Source organism: Typopeltis vanoorti, chromosome 11 (assembly GCF_054136105.1).
Source record: "Typopeltis vanoorti isolate ZY-2024b chromosome 11, IOZ_Tvanoo_1.0, whole genome shotgun sequence".
NCBI classification, from domain to species: Eukaryota; Metazoa; Arthropoda; class Arachnida; order Uropygi; family Thelyphonidae; genus Typopeltis; species Typopeltis vanoorti.
Genome location: NC_143559.1, coordinates 76,619,724 through 76,635,733, shown reverse-complemented (window position 1 = coordinate 76,635,733; position 16,010 = coordinate 76,619,724). Strand labels below are relative to the sequence as shown.

The 16,010-nt window shown below is 37.4% G+C and overlaps 1 protein-coding gene across 3 annotated transcripts in view; it reads right to left on the bottom strand.

Moving 5' to 3' along the window:
• Hira (histone cell cycle regulator-like protein) overlaps window positions 1-16,010 on the bottom strand; it is a 429,854-nt gene that overhangs the window by 146,415 nt on the left and 267,429 nt on the right. For all 3 annotated transcript variants that reach the window (XM_090400974.1, XM_090400975.1, XM_090400976.1), the window contains one exon: window positions 14,213-14,274. In XM_090400974.1, coding sequence (XP_090257100.1) covers window positions 14,213-14,274 — 62 coding nt within the window. The remainder of the gene's footprint in view (window positions 1-14,212; window positions 14,275-16,010) is intronic.

Below are 16,010 nucleotides of genomic sequence, written 5' to 3'. Positions count from 1 at the left end.
GTCTGGATGCACACTATATGTAGTGGTGGATGGTTCCTTATCTCTCACCATTAAACTAATGATGGGGTTTCACAAGGTTCTGTTCTCTCACCAACCCTCTTCCTGCATCAATGACCAACTTCAGTTGATCTCCAACCAAATACACAGTTTTGCAGATGACAGCACATTGCACTCCTCCTGTTCATTTGATAAATGTTACTCTACACAACTCACCTCAACCTACAGAACATCAACTACCCCCCCCCCTCAATTCTGATCTTCAAGCCATTCTCCAATGGGATTCACATAACCTCATCAATTTCAATGCTAATAAAACCCAGTTCTGTCTTATCTCATAAAAAAAGAACCATTTTCTCCCACTATTATTTTTGACAATACCAAAATTTCCAGACAATATGAGTTTTCTCTTCTTGGAATTACCCCGATCAAGCCTCTCCTGGCATAAACACATCACAACCATTGATTTTTTTTATGTTGAGCTCAACATAAAATCAAACATCACAACCTAGCTTCTAAAAAAACTAGGATTTCTCTTTCGCTCAAGACGTTACTTCAGCTGTTTAACTTTATACAAATCACAAATCTCCCAAGCTATTGAATACTACTCTCACATATGGGGTGGGCCTCCTAAAAGCTCCCTCAAAATGCTTGACTCAATACAGAGGAGAGCAATTAGACTTATTAATGACCATTCTCTTACGAACTCCTCCCCACCCACCCCCACTTTCACACAGATGTTTGGTTTCTGCACTATGTGTATTCTACAAATATTTCCATGGGAAATATTCATTTGAAATAGCATCAATAATTTCCCCACTTAGTACTAAGCTTATTGGAACACATGCAGCTGCTGTTTAACATCCCTTCACAGTGCATCCTGAAACCCATTAGAACAAGTTTCTTTTCCTCCTCCTTCATCCCTGCAACTGCTGTATTGTGGAACTGTCTCCTCCCTTGTTTCCCAAGGAATATAATATACAATCTTTTAAATCAAATGTAAACAAGGTCCTCTTTTCCTTTTCTAAATCACTTAGGGAATTGAAACAACGTAGATCAGAATATAAATTAAATTATACTTTAATAAATATTTCCGATATTTCGGCAATGTCACATTGCCATTTTCAAAAGGAACTTACAAAAAGGCAGTTGCACACAGGCACTAACAATACAGTAACTGAGAATGAAGATATGAAGCAATCGTTCTCCTAGAAGTCCTGATGTGTCCAGAATTTCTGAACACAAGGACTACATTCGGTTTTACAAGTATAGCTATTCTGATCTTGCAGACCATGCTCTGGATACACGCCACAGAATACGGTGGAAGAAAGCTACAGTAATACACCGGAGCAAATATAAATATGAAAGATTATTTATGGAATCAGCCTCTGCCCTAAGAAACTCTCCAAACCTCAACAAATTTGGTTGTATGCGACTGCCCCAAATTTGGGAGGCATACATCAGCAGCCCTTCAGCCCAACGGCCAAGAACGCCTACTTAGCCCACCAGAGGGCGCCATCAGGACTTCTAGGAGAACGATAGCTTCATATCTTCATTCTCAGTTACTGTATTGTTAGTGCCTGTGTGCAACTGCCTTTTTGTAAGTTCCTTTTGAAAATGGCAATGTGACATTGCCGAAATATCGGAAATATTTATTAAAGTATAATTTAATTTATATTCGGATCTACGTTGTTTCAATTCCCTAAGTGATTTAGAAATGCATAACCAACGTATAAGCCTGTCTACGAGAAAAAACAAGGTCCTCCTTTTCCAACTCACTACCCATATACGGCACCACTGTACTACAGTTTGATCAACCAACCTCTTGTGTATGGGCTTAACATAAAAAGTGAAAAAAACGTTGAACATCTATCTCTAATCCAGAGGTGTTAAATATCCCTCCAGTTGGTGAGGGTGACCATGAAGTGATTACCTGGATGGTTGCCAACCATATGAGAACATCTGTGAAGAAAGGATATATGTAGAACTACAAGGTTAGTAGTCATTATGAGAAGCTCAGGAGACACTTTCATTCAACGCCTCATTCCTTCTACAGCTGTAGAAGGAATGAGGAGATGGATGAAAAGGAGAACGATCAATGCTGCTTGGCCATGGAATACGTTTAGACATTGCTTCTACTAGATAATTCAAAGATCAGAAGGTTAAAAAAGGTAGGTGTGAAATGGTTAAATGAAGAGATTAAACAAGCAATATAGAGAAAAAAGGCATTCTTCTTCATGGTAATTGATAATAATCAATTCCATGAGGAATACGAAGAACAGACAAGGAGGGCAACTCAGTTGGTAAGAGTAGCTAAAGTTCAGTATGAGCAGCACTTAGCTAATGAAGCAAAAAAATCCCTGGGAGTTCTTTGGAAATGTAGCTAGCAAAAATAAGAATGATTATGGTAGGATGGCAATGATTGGAGAAAATGATAAGGACAACTGCTGTGTAGAATATAGTTAAGATATTTAATGAGCAGTTCAAAAAGGTTTTTCATCCTTCTGAATGTGAAATCATGGAGAGTTTGAGAGCAGTGGATGATTGAATCTTTTTGAGTAATCAATTAAAGGTGCAAGAGTATGGACCTGATCATAGGATCAGAAGAGCTATCTGTAACTAAGGTGGTCACAATGCCTCCAACTGGGGAAAGTGTCCATGTAGTTGACTTGGGTGATTGTTAAAAATGAGACATATTCTGTCAATATGTGGAACTACAAGGCAGGTGATTATACCAAGCTTAGTAGGAAGCTCAAAGCTATGCTACGGCATAAAATCCTGCAAGGAAAGGATGTTAGTAATGCATGGGAGATAGTAAGGGGCATCTAGAGGAAGTAGTATTAAATTGTGTACACCTAAGGTAAGGAGGGTTAATCTAGTAGGAGTCAGATGGATGAGTAATGTCATTAAGCATGAGCTGCAGAAAAAGAAATTCTTGTGGAGACAGGTGAACAGTACAAGGGTTACGCAAGAAAGGTGACCATGCTGGTCACCTTTCTTGCAAGGCAAAATTGGATTACTAGAAGAAACTAGCTGAGCAGACCAAAGGAAATCCTAGAATTCTTTTACTATGTGGCAAATAAGAGGATGAATGACTATTGAAGATGATAATGAGTAATGATGGTCACGAGATGACAACAGCAGATAAAATAGTTGAGTTACTGAGTGACCACTTTGCAAGGGTGTATCAACCAAGTGAGGTTAATGCTGTGACATAAGCAACAGACTTATGGGAACAGAGGTGGGTGAAGTCCATAGGATACTGCAGAATCTGAATGCAAATACACCGTGGGATTATATGGATATCAGCTCATATTTTGTGGGAATGTGCAAGTGAACTGGGAATGCCTCTGACTAGCCTCTTCAAATTTAAGTCTCAGCTGTGGTAGAATTCCAAGGGAGTGGCAAGAGGGCAAAAAAAATTTGCCTGCATAAGACTGTAGTAGAAAATTATAGACCAATGAGTATCACAGGAATGGTGGTAAAAGCACTGGAAAAATTGGTCGAAAAGAGAATCCAAGAATGGCTGAATAAAAATATGATACTGTATGAGGGTCAACATGGCTTCACGAAGAGTCCGTCATGCTGTAGTAATTTACTAACCTTTTTTAATAATAAAATAACAGTTGAGTTGGATAAGGAAATGGCTACACAATAATTCTGCTGGATTTTGCAAAGGCATTTGACAGAACACCACATGGAACTCTGTTATGAAAATTACGACAAATTAGGATGCATACGACGGTGTCTATGTGGATAAGAGGGTGGCTGTTGTACAGATATCAGAAAGGGGTATATGGATGGGGCAGAATCAAGGTTCAGTGCTAGGATCATGACAGTTCATAATTTGTATATCTATGATATAGGAAATAACCTGAAAGGAAATATTCAGTTCTTTGTTGATGATGTAAAATTAGGTAGAGCAATAGTGAATCAAGGCAAGGCAATGTGGAGAGTTTTTTCAGGATGATTTAAATAGGCTGTTAGTTTGGGCAAAAGATAATGAGTGTGAATTTAATGTGAAGAAATGTCAATTTTGGGATAAAGAGATTACAAGATGTGTACCACACTGATGGAACTGTAGTTGATGTAACAGACGAAGCTAGAGATTTAGGGGTGTGGCTATCGAAGAACACACTAATAATTAGTGTGTGTCAGGTCTCCTGGGTTTCTTGAAGATGACGAAGTTGCGAAGAGGATTGAGAATGAGCAACTAAGATGATGACTGGTTTTGGTATGTTACCTTATGAGGATATATTGAGGGTGTGTGTGTTTGAATTGCAGAAGTTGTTGATAGAAGAAAAAGAGATGATATAATAGAAACATTTAAGTTGTTTAAAGGGTTTTATAGTATTAATACAGGGGAAATGTTTCAGCACTTGGCTAGAGGGGACCAGAACAAGAGGTCATCTCAGATACATGAGCTCAGAATACAGAGGGGAGAGTCTGGACTCGCATATATGCATGGACAATCTAAAGTCCATGCATCACCTGACTCATTTCCTTTACTTATTTATTACAAAAAACCCAGAAGTGCTAAGAATATTAGTTCAAAATATCTGATGCAGGTAGACTGATACAGTAAAAAGTGCCTTAGGAGATAGAAATATAAGATCTGATAATGTTGAAGTCTTGATAGGTAACAGACTGATTTGGAGGAAAATTGTAGATAGGAAGTTAGTAATGATGTAAATTTTTCTAGTAGTACTATCATATCCTGTACACCCCCCCGTGAGGGTATATATATCAGGAATTTGATGATGATGATGAATATCTGATGCATAAAAGGTTCATTTTTGTAATTATACTCCTAAATATACCTCAAAAATTTTCATTAATAATCATTTATTACTTTTTTTTTTATAATTAAACATGCTTTTTGCATGTTCCTTTGATGGACTAGGTATATTTATCATCATCAACATCAAATTCCTGCCATGTACCCTCAAGGGGGTGTACAGGATATGATAGTACTACATGAAAAAAATTACATCATTAATAACTTCCTATCTACAATTTTCCTCCAAATCAGTCTGTTACCTGTCAAGACTCCAACATTATCAGATCCTATATTTCTATCGTCTAAAGCACTTTGTAACGTATCAATACACCTACATCTTGGTCTTCCTCTGGGTCGTTTTGCTGCTAGCCTGGCAGAGAACACTTGTTTTGCTAATCTTTCCTCACCCATTCTGCTTAAGTGACCATACTACCTGAGATTAGCTCTGCTAACGCATTCCTGGATGCTGACAATGTCAAGTTCTTTCATAATATCCTCATTTTTAATATGATATTGCCATTGATGCCATCTGTTCATGCCTATAATCTTTCTCAGGACTCTCATATTTGTGATCTCTAGTCTTTGTTCAAGTGTTTGACTTCCGACCTAGCTCTCAGATCCATAAGTTAAAACTGGTTTGTATACAGCTAATTTAGTGTTCCAACTAATTTCTCTCTTATTCCATATGAATTTATTCAATTGACTACCTACCATACAAGCTTTGCTGATTCTGTTGTCTATTTCTATATTTAATTTACCATCTTCAGTAAAAAACGTGCCTAAGTAGCTGAAATGTTTTACTCGTTCGACAGGTTCTCTGTTCACAACACAGTTGACATTTTCAATGATTCTGCCTATTTTCATTGTCTTTTTATTGCTGACCTTCATACCATATCTATTACAACAGCTATTCAATTTAGTCAGAGAATCTTGCAGACTTGTAGCAGATTTATTTAGAAGTATAAATCGTCTGCATAAAGCAAAGAGCTGACATTAACATCTCCAAATTTGATATCATGTTTAATACCATTTTCCTCCATAATGTGATCCATATAGATAATGAATAACAGAGGGGATAATGTACATCCTTGTCTCACACCAGATTTAACATTAAACCATCTTCCTGTACTTCCTTCAATTCTAACTGCTTACTTACAACTCAAATAAAGACTAAGTATTGCTTGATATACTGCCCCATTGACACCATATAACTGTAGCGTATTGAATAGCTTCTCTCTTGGCACCTTGTCATATGCCTTTTCCAAATCGACAAAACTTAAATACAGATCTTTGTTATATTCCCATGATTTCTCCACTATTTGTCATAAAGTGAAGATCTGATCCTGACAGCCTCTATTTGGCCTGAATCCAGCTTTTCTTCCATAATTCTTCTCAATCGTTTCTCAAGTATACTTGCATAGATCTTGCCAGGAACACTTAGTAGGGAAATACCTCTGTTTCTAATAATGCTCACATTGTTTTATTTCCCTTTTTATATATGGGTACTATGAGAGCTCTACTCCAATCATCGGGAATCCGTCCCTCTGTCCAGGCTTTCTGAACTATGCAGTGCAGCCACTGTAAGACTCTTATACCACCATACTTCACCATTTCTGGTCAAATATCATCTACTCCTGCTGCCTTTCCAATTTCAAGCCTTTGATGGCTTTTTCTACTTCAAGTATGGATATGTATTCCTGACTGCATGCCTGGTCAGTGTTTTTTACCACTGTGCTGTCATTACTGCTTGTTTCATTTAGCAGTTTTTCAAAGTAATTACTCCATACTTCAAGGATATCTTTTTCTCCTGTTTTCATGTCACCTTTATCATCTCTATCCTTTTACAACACGCTTTCCTCCATTTCTAAGTTTCTTCAACAACCTCCAGAATATCTTACCACCTTCTTGATATTTCTTTTCCATTTTCTTGCCAAAGACCTCCCATGACTTTTGTTTAGGCTAGTTTTAAACAGTGTTTAGCTTTCTTACATTTGTCTCTGTATTCTCTAAGAGCACAAGCTGACTTATTTGACAGGAACTTTTGATATGCTTTCTTCTTTTCCTTCACTGCCTCTTTAACTTCCTGTGTCCACCAGGGAGTTCTGATTTTTTTTTTCCTTGCAGACAACCTCACCACATGCCCTCTGGCAGAATCAATCAATATTTTCTTCAGAGTTTGCCACTGAATCTCCAAGGTCTGATTCCTGTTCTCAATCTCTTTCATTTTTTCTTCAATAATCTTTTGTGTATTTTAGTTTACAGTTCACATCTGAGAGCTGCTCAACTTTTATTCGCTTTAAAACTTTCTTACCTGTTATTCTTTTCAATACGAAATTCAATTTTATCCTGCTCAAGACTAAATAATGATCACTATCAAGTTCAAATCCTCTGTACCCCCTGGTGTCCTGCACCAGGGAGAAAACATCACTAGCAACAATAACATAGTCAATGAGACTTTTCTTATTCCTAGCCTCTTCTCTCCATGTGAATTTGTGCACATTTTTATGTTGGAACATGGTGCTAGTAATAACCAGTCCATGTCCTGAGCAGAAATCCAATAGGTATTTGCCAGTATTATTAGCTTTGCTCTTTTCTCCAAATTTTCCCAAAATATTTTTGTATGTCTGACAATCATTTCCTACTCTGCTATTTAGATCCCCAACAAGGACCAACTTTTCCTTTTTCATTGTGTCAGTTGCTTTTTCTAAAGCCTCAAAAAATTCCTCCACCTCTACCATAGTAGAATCTTCTGTGGGACCATAGGCACAAATAAGTCTCATTGCCTAGTTCCCCATTCTCATATTTGCCCACATTACTCTACTTGAGACTGACTGCCATTCAAGAAGATTAGTCCCGTATTTTGTGTTGAATACTATGGCTACTCCTTCTTTTCCTTGATTGTCATTGCCTGAATATAACATTTTGTATTTATTGCTCAGAAAGATCTCACCAGTTTTGGTCTTTTTTGTTTCAGTCACCCCTATTATGTCGATCCGGTACTTATCTAATTCCTCAGCTAGCTCCATTTCTTTGCCATTCAGGCTTCTTATGTTGCTAGTACCGATCTTTAACTCTGGTGATGTTGAGTTGGGGTTTGTTTTCAGATTTGTTCCAGTAGCTGACTTTTTGCTATTCGCCCTGGTTCCCTGGCGAAAACAATGCGGGCCTTGTTTAACCAGGTGACGCCCCAGCCGGCATGAAATTTTGTCATGTTGTACCATCATTTTTTATTTTGGTTTAACCAATAAGAATACAATTTGGTCGGCTAAATCCCAAATTGCCAGCCCATCCTCGTTTGTTCAGTATCCAAGTAGATACCCAACAGGGTGCACCACGAGAAGGTGAGGATTGGACATTAGTCAGAAGCCCTGGTCGGTTCTCCGCATTCCTTTAAAGGCTATGTGGAAGTCTCCTCTCAGTTATACAGCTTTGACCCTTAAGCACCCCAGGTATATTTATAACAATCAAAAACAGAGGCGATAAGCTGCTTAAAATGAAAATCTGTTGTATCAATCTTGAGAAAAGTTTCTAAATCATCTACTGTATATTTAGGCCAAACACTGACCTAAAAACACATAATTTTAGGCACTTGATGAAATAACCAAGTAGCCTAAGGCATATCCAAGACCACCTTAAACATATTGCAAAAATTTTATCAAGAGCAATTATTATTATAAGATGAGGATTGAGTCTCCCACACTGAGTCTCTGAACTCTATGGAGTCCAGAGACTCACTAGCATTTGTACACACAAAACCTATCATAGCTCTCCTTTATTGTCAGGGCACTCAACTAATTCTGGCAATCCATTCCGCTCATTCACTACTCTCTCCAAGCAAAAAAATCTACTCCTAACACCCTTACTAACCACACTGTTATACAACTTCCACAGATGATCTCTAGTTCTCTCACTATTTGTCATCTATTGAAAAATTTCCTTTGCATCAATTTTATAAAATTTCTTTAAACCTCTAAGTTTCTATCAGGTTCCCTCTTTCTCACCTATTAACCAAACTTTATAGCCCACACACCTTCAACCAATCCTCATAGAGGGCATTTATAGATCTATCACTAGCTTGGTCACTCTTCTCTGAATCTTCTCTACCACCTCCTGATCCCAAGAAACCCAGGTGACAAATCTGTACACAGTAGTCAAGATGCCAAATAAAGAGAGATAATAACTTCCATCTTTATTTGTTAGTGTGGTTTTCAACACCTAAATAATCCTTTGAGCTATTTTATTAACTTTTGCAATATGCCCTCTGAACTTCCCTCCAAATCATAGCCTTATAAAGAGGGGTAACTTCAGGAGAAAAGAAAGAAAGATAACTATCTTTACTTGTTAGCATGTTTTTTAACAACCAAGTAATCCTATGAGTTATTTTACCAACTTTTTGCAATATGCTCTCTGAACTTCAACTCTCTGTCCACCATTATTCTCAAGTCCCTAGTCTCATCAATTTCCTGGAATCCAGTACCATCAATGTGATACACAATATGCAACCTTTTCAACCTGAAGTGCAACATTATGACATCCATTATCTCTTGCCCATAATGCCAATTTATTTAAATCATCCTGCAGGATATCTACATCACCCTTATCAACTGATGCGCTTCCCAGTTTTGCATCAGATTTAAATATCCCCATTTAAATCTTTCCCTATATCATTGATATACAAATTAAAGAGTAGTGGCCCTAGTACAGAACCCCTCATTTTCCTAGATTCCATTTCACCACATATTACTCTCTAATGTCTGTCAACTTCCCCCATCCATCCATCCATACTACTGGCTTCATATCCATTCCCCTTTGCTCCAACTTTTGTAATAGTTTTCCATGGTATTCTGTCAAATGCCTTTCCTTTGCAAAGTCCAGCAGTGTCATATTGTAGCCATTTCCCATATCATATCCCTATCCATACACTGTTGGATTTTACTTTTAACCAACTCTTCCAATACTATAACTACTTGTAATATATTAATCGGTCTGCAGTTTGCTACTTCTATCTTGGAGCCATCTTTATGTAATGGAACTATCTTACCCTCTTTCCATTCTTCCCTTGGAACTTTGACAGAGCTGATTACATTGATCTGTTCAGAGCTGACTTAGATTAAGCAACATGATCAGAGGAATTGCCAATTCTCTTGCATGTTCACCCAGCACATGGACTGACATGCCATCCTGCCTCACTACTGCATTCACATTGATATTTTTTAATATGCTGAACACTTCCTGTTCATCTATCTCATTCTGACATTCATCTCTGTCACATCATTAACTGTAAAATCTCTACCTGGATAACACTTTTGCAAAATGATCACTCAACAACTCAACTATTACTTTTGCCACTGTCATCTTCCTTCTATCAGTACTGATTAAAGTCATTCCACTATAGTCATTTTTCCTCTCACTTGCCACATAATAAAAAAATCTGTCAGATTTACTTTAGTCTGCTTAGCTAATTTTCTCTTATCTGATTTGGCCTTTTCTTACCAAATTAGTCACTCTTCTTGCTTGCACTTCATACCACTCATGAGTATGCTGATCACCTTTTTCTTTATATTCCCCTCAACAGCATTTTTTTTTTCTTTCTTTCTTTTCTTTTCCTTTATAATCTCTACTCATCCACTTAATCCACACTTGGGTTATCCTAATGACATTGTTTAAGAGAAGCAGTATCAGACTGCATACATAATCTCTGACCAATTCTTATGCACTACTGACATTCTTTTCTTGTAGCTTGAAAAGCCATGGTAGTGCTCCAAGATGCCTCCTTAGTCTGTCATAATTACTATTATTATGTGACACCTCCAGTGAGTCCAAAGACTCATTGAGGGAGGGCATCTACTCTACAACAAAGCTGTTTCCACTGCTCACTCAATCCACCAACCACAACAAACCGCAAATACACCAATGCCATCTACCACCCACCACCATTATCACAGACAATCACAAACATCCATTTCAACATTCCCTTGGCTTACCACCATGGTGGGATTCAAATCCACAGCCTTTTGGTCGGAGAGCGGATATGCTAACCACTCGGCCAACCAAGCAAGCTGACCTTTTTTTTTCTTCTTCTTTTTCTTACAAGTTTATAGCTCAATCCTTTCTTGACAAAGAATTTCCCATGTTTAGCAACTCCCCAGAATAAGACTGAATAGTCACCTTCCCTAACTGGAACCAGAGTGTCTATCTTGGTTGAGGATATATCTTCTGATTCTATTACTAGATCCAGTATTCTCAAACCCCTGGTCCCATCTATAATATTGTTTCAGGTAATTATACCTTAGCAATTGTATAGATTCCACTTCCATCTTGCTATGCTCTCTTTCATTCTTCTAATCTATGTCCCTATAGTTAAAATCTCCCATAATGATTGTTGGGCCTGCACTTATGTTAATCTGCTGATACATATCATCTACATCTTCCTGTGGCCCTCCTAGTCTATAGCAACAACCAACAACATATTTTGTCCTTTTGGCCTCATTCACCCACCAATTTTATACCAAACTGCTTCAAATGAACCATCTCCTCACATCTAAAATCATCTTTATTTTCTAATTTTATTGGTTGTAGTTCTTCAGCTATCATCAGCAACATCCCATCTTATTCCCTCTTATTCTTGAAAATACAATGCCCCTTACATCCTATTAATGTAACAATATCATTTTCTATTAACCACGTCTCACTGATTTCTATAATTTTGGCCAAGTCAAGCTGACCAATGCCAAAAACTCCTCTCCGCTATTTCTGATACTTCTGGCATTCACGTACATACATTTCAACATTCCCTCGGCTTACCACCAACATCCCCTTTGAACCATAATTATCTTTGTGTAATATCATTACCAACCCATTAAAATCTGAAACCTGTGAAACTGCATTTAGCACTGCATAAACATTTCTGTACCCACACTCGTTTATCCCAGGAGTAGCCAGACACAAACTTGATCCCCCCCCCCTGCACCCACCAATGTCTCTAGTTTTCCTGGTTTTGAACTTCCAAACTCATTAAATAACACTTTCTCCAAACATTTAACTCCAAAATTATTCAAATTAGACATATATATAAGTCTTTTTGTCCATCAAATTCACTCCATACATCTATAAACTGCACACCATTTCAATTGCACAATCTCCCCATTGACTCATTAGCAATCATGGCCTTTCTCAATTCTGTCCTATCATATTGAGGAAGCAGACTCACAATTTTTACTTTCTTACTCTTCATTTTCATTTCTTTCAACAACACTTTCATATTTCCTCTCATTGCATATTTCTCCCCTTTCAAATCATTTGTTCCTGAGAAAACAATCAACTCTTTCACGTCTCCATTCTGTAAACTAACAGCTTCACGAACATCCTTAATCTTCACACCTGGGAAACACGCTTTCATCATTTTCTTATTAAGTATACCTCTTATCATCAAATCGCCATACAATACTTTCTCCTTATTTCCAGTTTCTCACACTTTCATACTTTCCCCATTCACTTTTTCTTACATTCTCCTGTCTGCTATACCACATACATATGTATAACATCCCTCATGCTAAACTTAGTGAAAAATAATTTCTGCAGTTGCTCGAGCTCCCATGTTTTTTTCCTGTAAAAGACATCACATAAAAGCACTGTTTCACTCCTTACTGTCACCTCCTCATCCACATTACTCTCGACCACTTCTGTTATGCTCTCATTTATATTTCGTGCACTAGCATCCACTACTTTCACATTCTCCAGAACACTTTTGTTATTTTTCCTTACATCATTAATATTTGTCATTTCATTTTCCAGCTTTCCATACAAGTTGCACATGAAACATTTATGACACACTCTCTCTCTCTCTCCTCTCGCTTGTACCATAAACCATTCACTCCTGGCAATGAATACATAGAACATAGACTACATTGTACAACATAACTCATGCTAAACTTGAACAAGGATTGTCTGCCATTTTCCTTGTACACATCTGTGCCATGAAAAACACTTTCTAAACAATATCCTGTATTAAAATTTGAAACACACACAAAAACGCTTGACTTTACAGTCTAAAGTAAGAAAGATATAACCAAGAATATTTACTAAAATAAAAGAAGGATTTTGCACAATTCAACCATTTCTGTGATGATGATGCCTGAACAAACAGGCAATTTCAACTTTATTTATATAGTTTTTTTCTATGATAATATTAATTTCAATTTATTAAACTTCAGTTTATGTATCATGCTTAACAGTTTTATGATCAATCCTTAATGATGAAATCATGAGCTAAAATTTCCCACTCAATTCTCTTCTGTGGTTCTAAACTATAAACATGCCATTCATTTGACTGACATCAATGGATTTGACCAGCAGCTGCTCATGTTTTTACATTTAGAGGCATAAGGAAGAATGTTGAATCCATAAAACCCATTTGGTGAACCCATAAAAATATCTATAGAAAATACATAATGAAGAAATACAGCATCCATGAGAAGTATCAGATGGAGCCTGTGAAAGGGGGGGGGGGATATGTCTATTAAGAAAATCCCCATGACATGCACATTTTTGTAAGGCATCAAGTATTCTTAGAGAGGTTTCTGATGAAATCTCTCTCTCTCTCTAGATTTTTTCCCCTCATTCCAAAAGTGGTGAGAGCTGTATTCAAAGGTTGCATGGATTTGGGATGTTATCAAACAAATTTAATACAAAAAAACACTAGTTGTGGTGGCCGGTAGATGGCGTAGATAGAGATGACTCGTAGTAGAGGTTCGGTGTAGTGGTTGAGACAGTTGTAGGTGTCCTCCCGCGATAAGTCTTCGGACTCCTTGGAGGTGTCAGGAATAATAATAATAATAATCAGTTGTACTTATGCCCTTGTTTCAGCAAGGATTATTTCAGTTATTCAGCCAGAGCCAGGCATCTGAATTAGGAGAAAGCTGATACGGTGATCAGACTATGGAAAAAAAAAAGACAAAAATCACAGAAGTCTTCCCAAATTGTATCATCCCAATGCCAATGGAAACGAGGTTAAGCATGTCTGGGTGGAAGTTGATCTGTAGAAAAGAAAACATGAACAATGTTATAGTTAGAGTTACCAAGAGAAGAGCTAACATCTATGGTGCATATGGAGGAAGTGCCGGTTGAAAAAAGATTCAGCATATATTGGGAGAATGGTGAGGATTATCTAGTATTCTGGTTGGTAGATGATTTGTGTTATAAAGCTATCAATAGTAAATACTTCAGCATCGCTCCAGCACAATCTGTGAAATTAGAAAAGGGAAACCAGCATAAATTCTGAAAATTGAAATCTCCAAGGAAGATTGTAGAAAATCAAAGATATTCATTTACTAACTCTAAAATCTAATGTTATATCCTTAAATGTTACCGTATAAAAAATATAAAAGATACAGTCGTCTATTTTACAATAATATTGCCTCTGAATTGAAATGTTACCTTTCATTAACTATTGGTGGTGTTAAATCTGATACTGTGGACTTCTGCTGAGGCTGCTGTTCCTGAATAACAGAAACAAATTATCATCATTATTTTAGAAAAATAGAAGAAAAAAATTCTTTGTTTTAATAACAGAGAATAGAAGAAAATAATTCATTTTTGTCCTTCTCATAAGTGCTCTACATCTTAGTGAAGTACAAAATCAGAGATGAAAGATTTCTATATAAATCATAAAACAGTTTCAAGCCATTATTTATAAAATCTTTCCACCCAGCATTCTATCAATCATGTAGTATGGGAATAAGTTAATAAAATTATTTACTTATTATCCTATATTTTGCAGAAGACAAATTGGCATCATCAGTGTTTAATACTCTTGTATTAAAAATGTGCACGCAAGCACACTTCAGTAATAAAGAAGAAAAACCAGAGCGATGCAGGAAGACCTAAAGTCCTACAATTATGCTACCTGCTGGCTTTGGTTCGGTGTTGTTGGTTTATGAGCTGACTGTCTGCAGATGATGGCTTTCCATATGAAGGGAGGGAGGGGGGGGGATCTGATACAACCATATTTGTTTAGATTGGGATAGTTGGTGAGAGCTGCAGCTGATTCCAGGAAAAGCCTCTCAAACTTGAATTTGTTTTGATGGAGTATGGTGGCTTTTTTTTTTTTTTTTTTGGCAAACCGTGTCCTGGATACCTGGCACAGGTATCCAGGACACGGTTTGCTAATCCTGAGCAGCAGTAGTGGTGGAATCAGATGTAATCTTGGTGCACTGATATAGGGATGTTGGCTGTCCTATCTGTTTGACCATAATAGGAAAGGTTGCAGCTGCAGGGTATGGTAAAACTCAGGTGAATCCAGGTTGTAGCTGGTCTTTGGGGAAGTAACAACAGTCTGCTCTTCCTAGACACCCTAGTTACAAGACAACCAAATGGATCCCTGACCTTCATAGTCTACAGAAAATCCACAAACACACACAGGTAAATACATTACAACAGTCACAGACCCCCCCCCCTCCAACAATTTGGGACTATAAAAACCTTAGTCCACTGGACAAAATTAATTTGCTTAGATAACAATACACTTAACACAGAGTTCACCCACATAAAAAAACACTTTTTTGGCCAATGGCTACACTTCCCACAAAATACAAAGAATTGTAGCACCACATACCCACAATGTTTCTCTCCAAACACAGGATTACAGCAAATCTATCACCATCCTCTATATTATTATTAAAAGAGAGAGACCTCCAGGAAGTCAGGGACTCATCAAGGGAGGCCACACACCACATGCACCAGCTATCATACTAATTCTTGAATTCATTTACACTGCTTGCACTCACAGCATCCAATGCCAATCCATTCCAATCACGCACCACCCTATAAGAGAAAAATCTAGCCCTCACTCCCTTCGTAGGCATTCATTATCAGCTTCCAAGGATGCCCTCTTGTCATTTCCCCACCCTCAATAAATTGAAAAATTCTATCAACTGAAATCCTGTATGAACCATTCAGAAGTGTGTATGTCTCGATCATATCACCCCTCTTTCTCCTGTTTGCTAGTGTCTGCAGTCTACAAATTCTCAATCTGTCTTCATAATCAGTATTCCACAATCCTTATATCATTATTAACACTCTCCTTTGCACTCCCTCCAATATATCAGAATCACAATAGAAACCAGGAGACCAGACCTACACACAACAGTCTAAGTGAGGTTTTATCAACGTCTTGTAAAAAGGCAAATTGACATCTTATCTTTACATATGAACATTCGTTTCAGCATTGCAATTA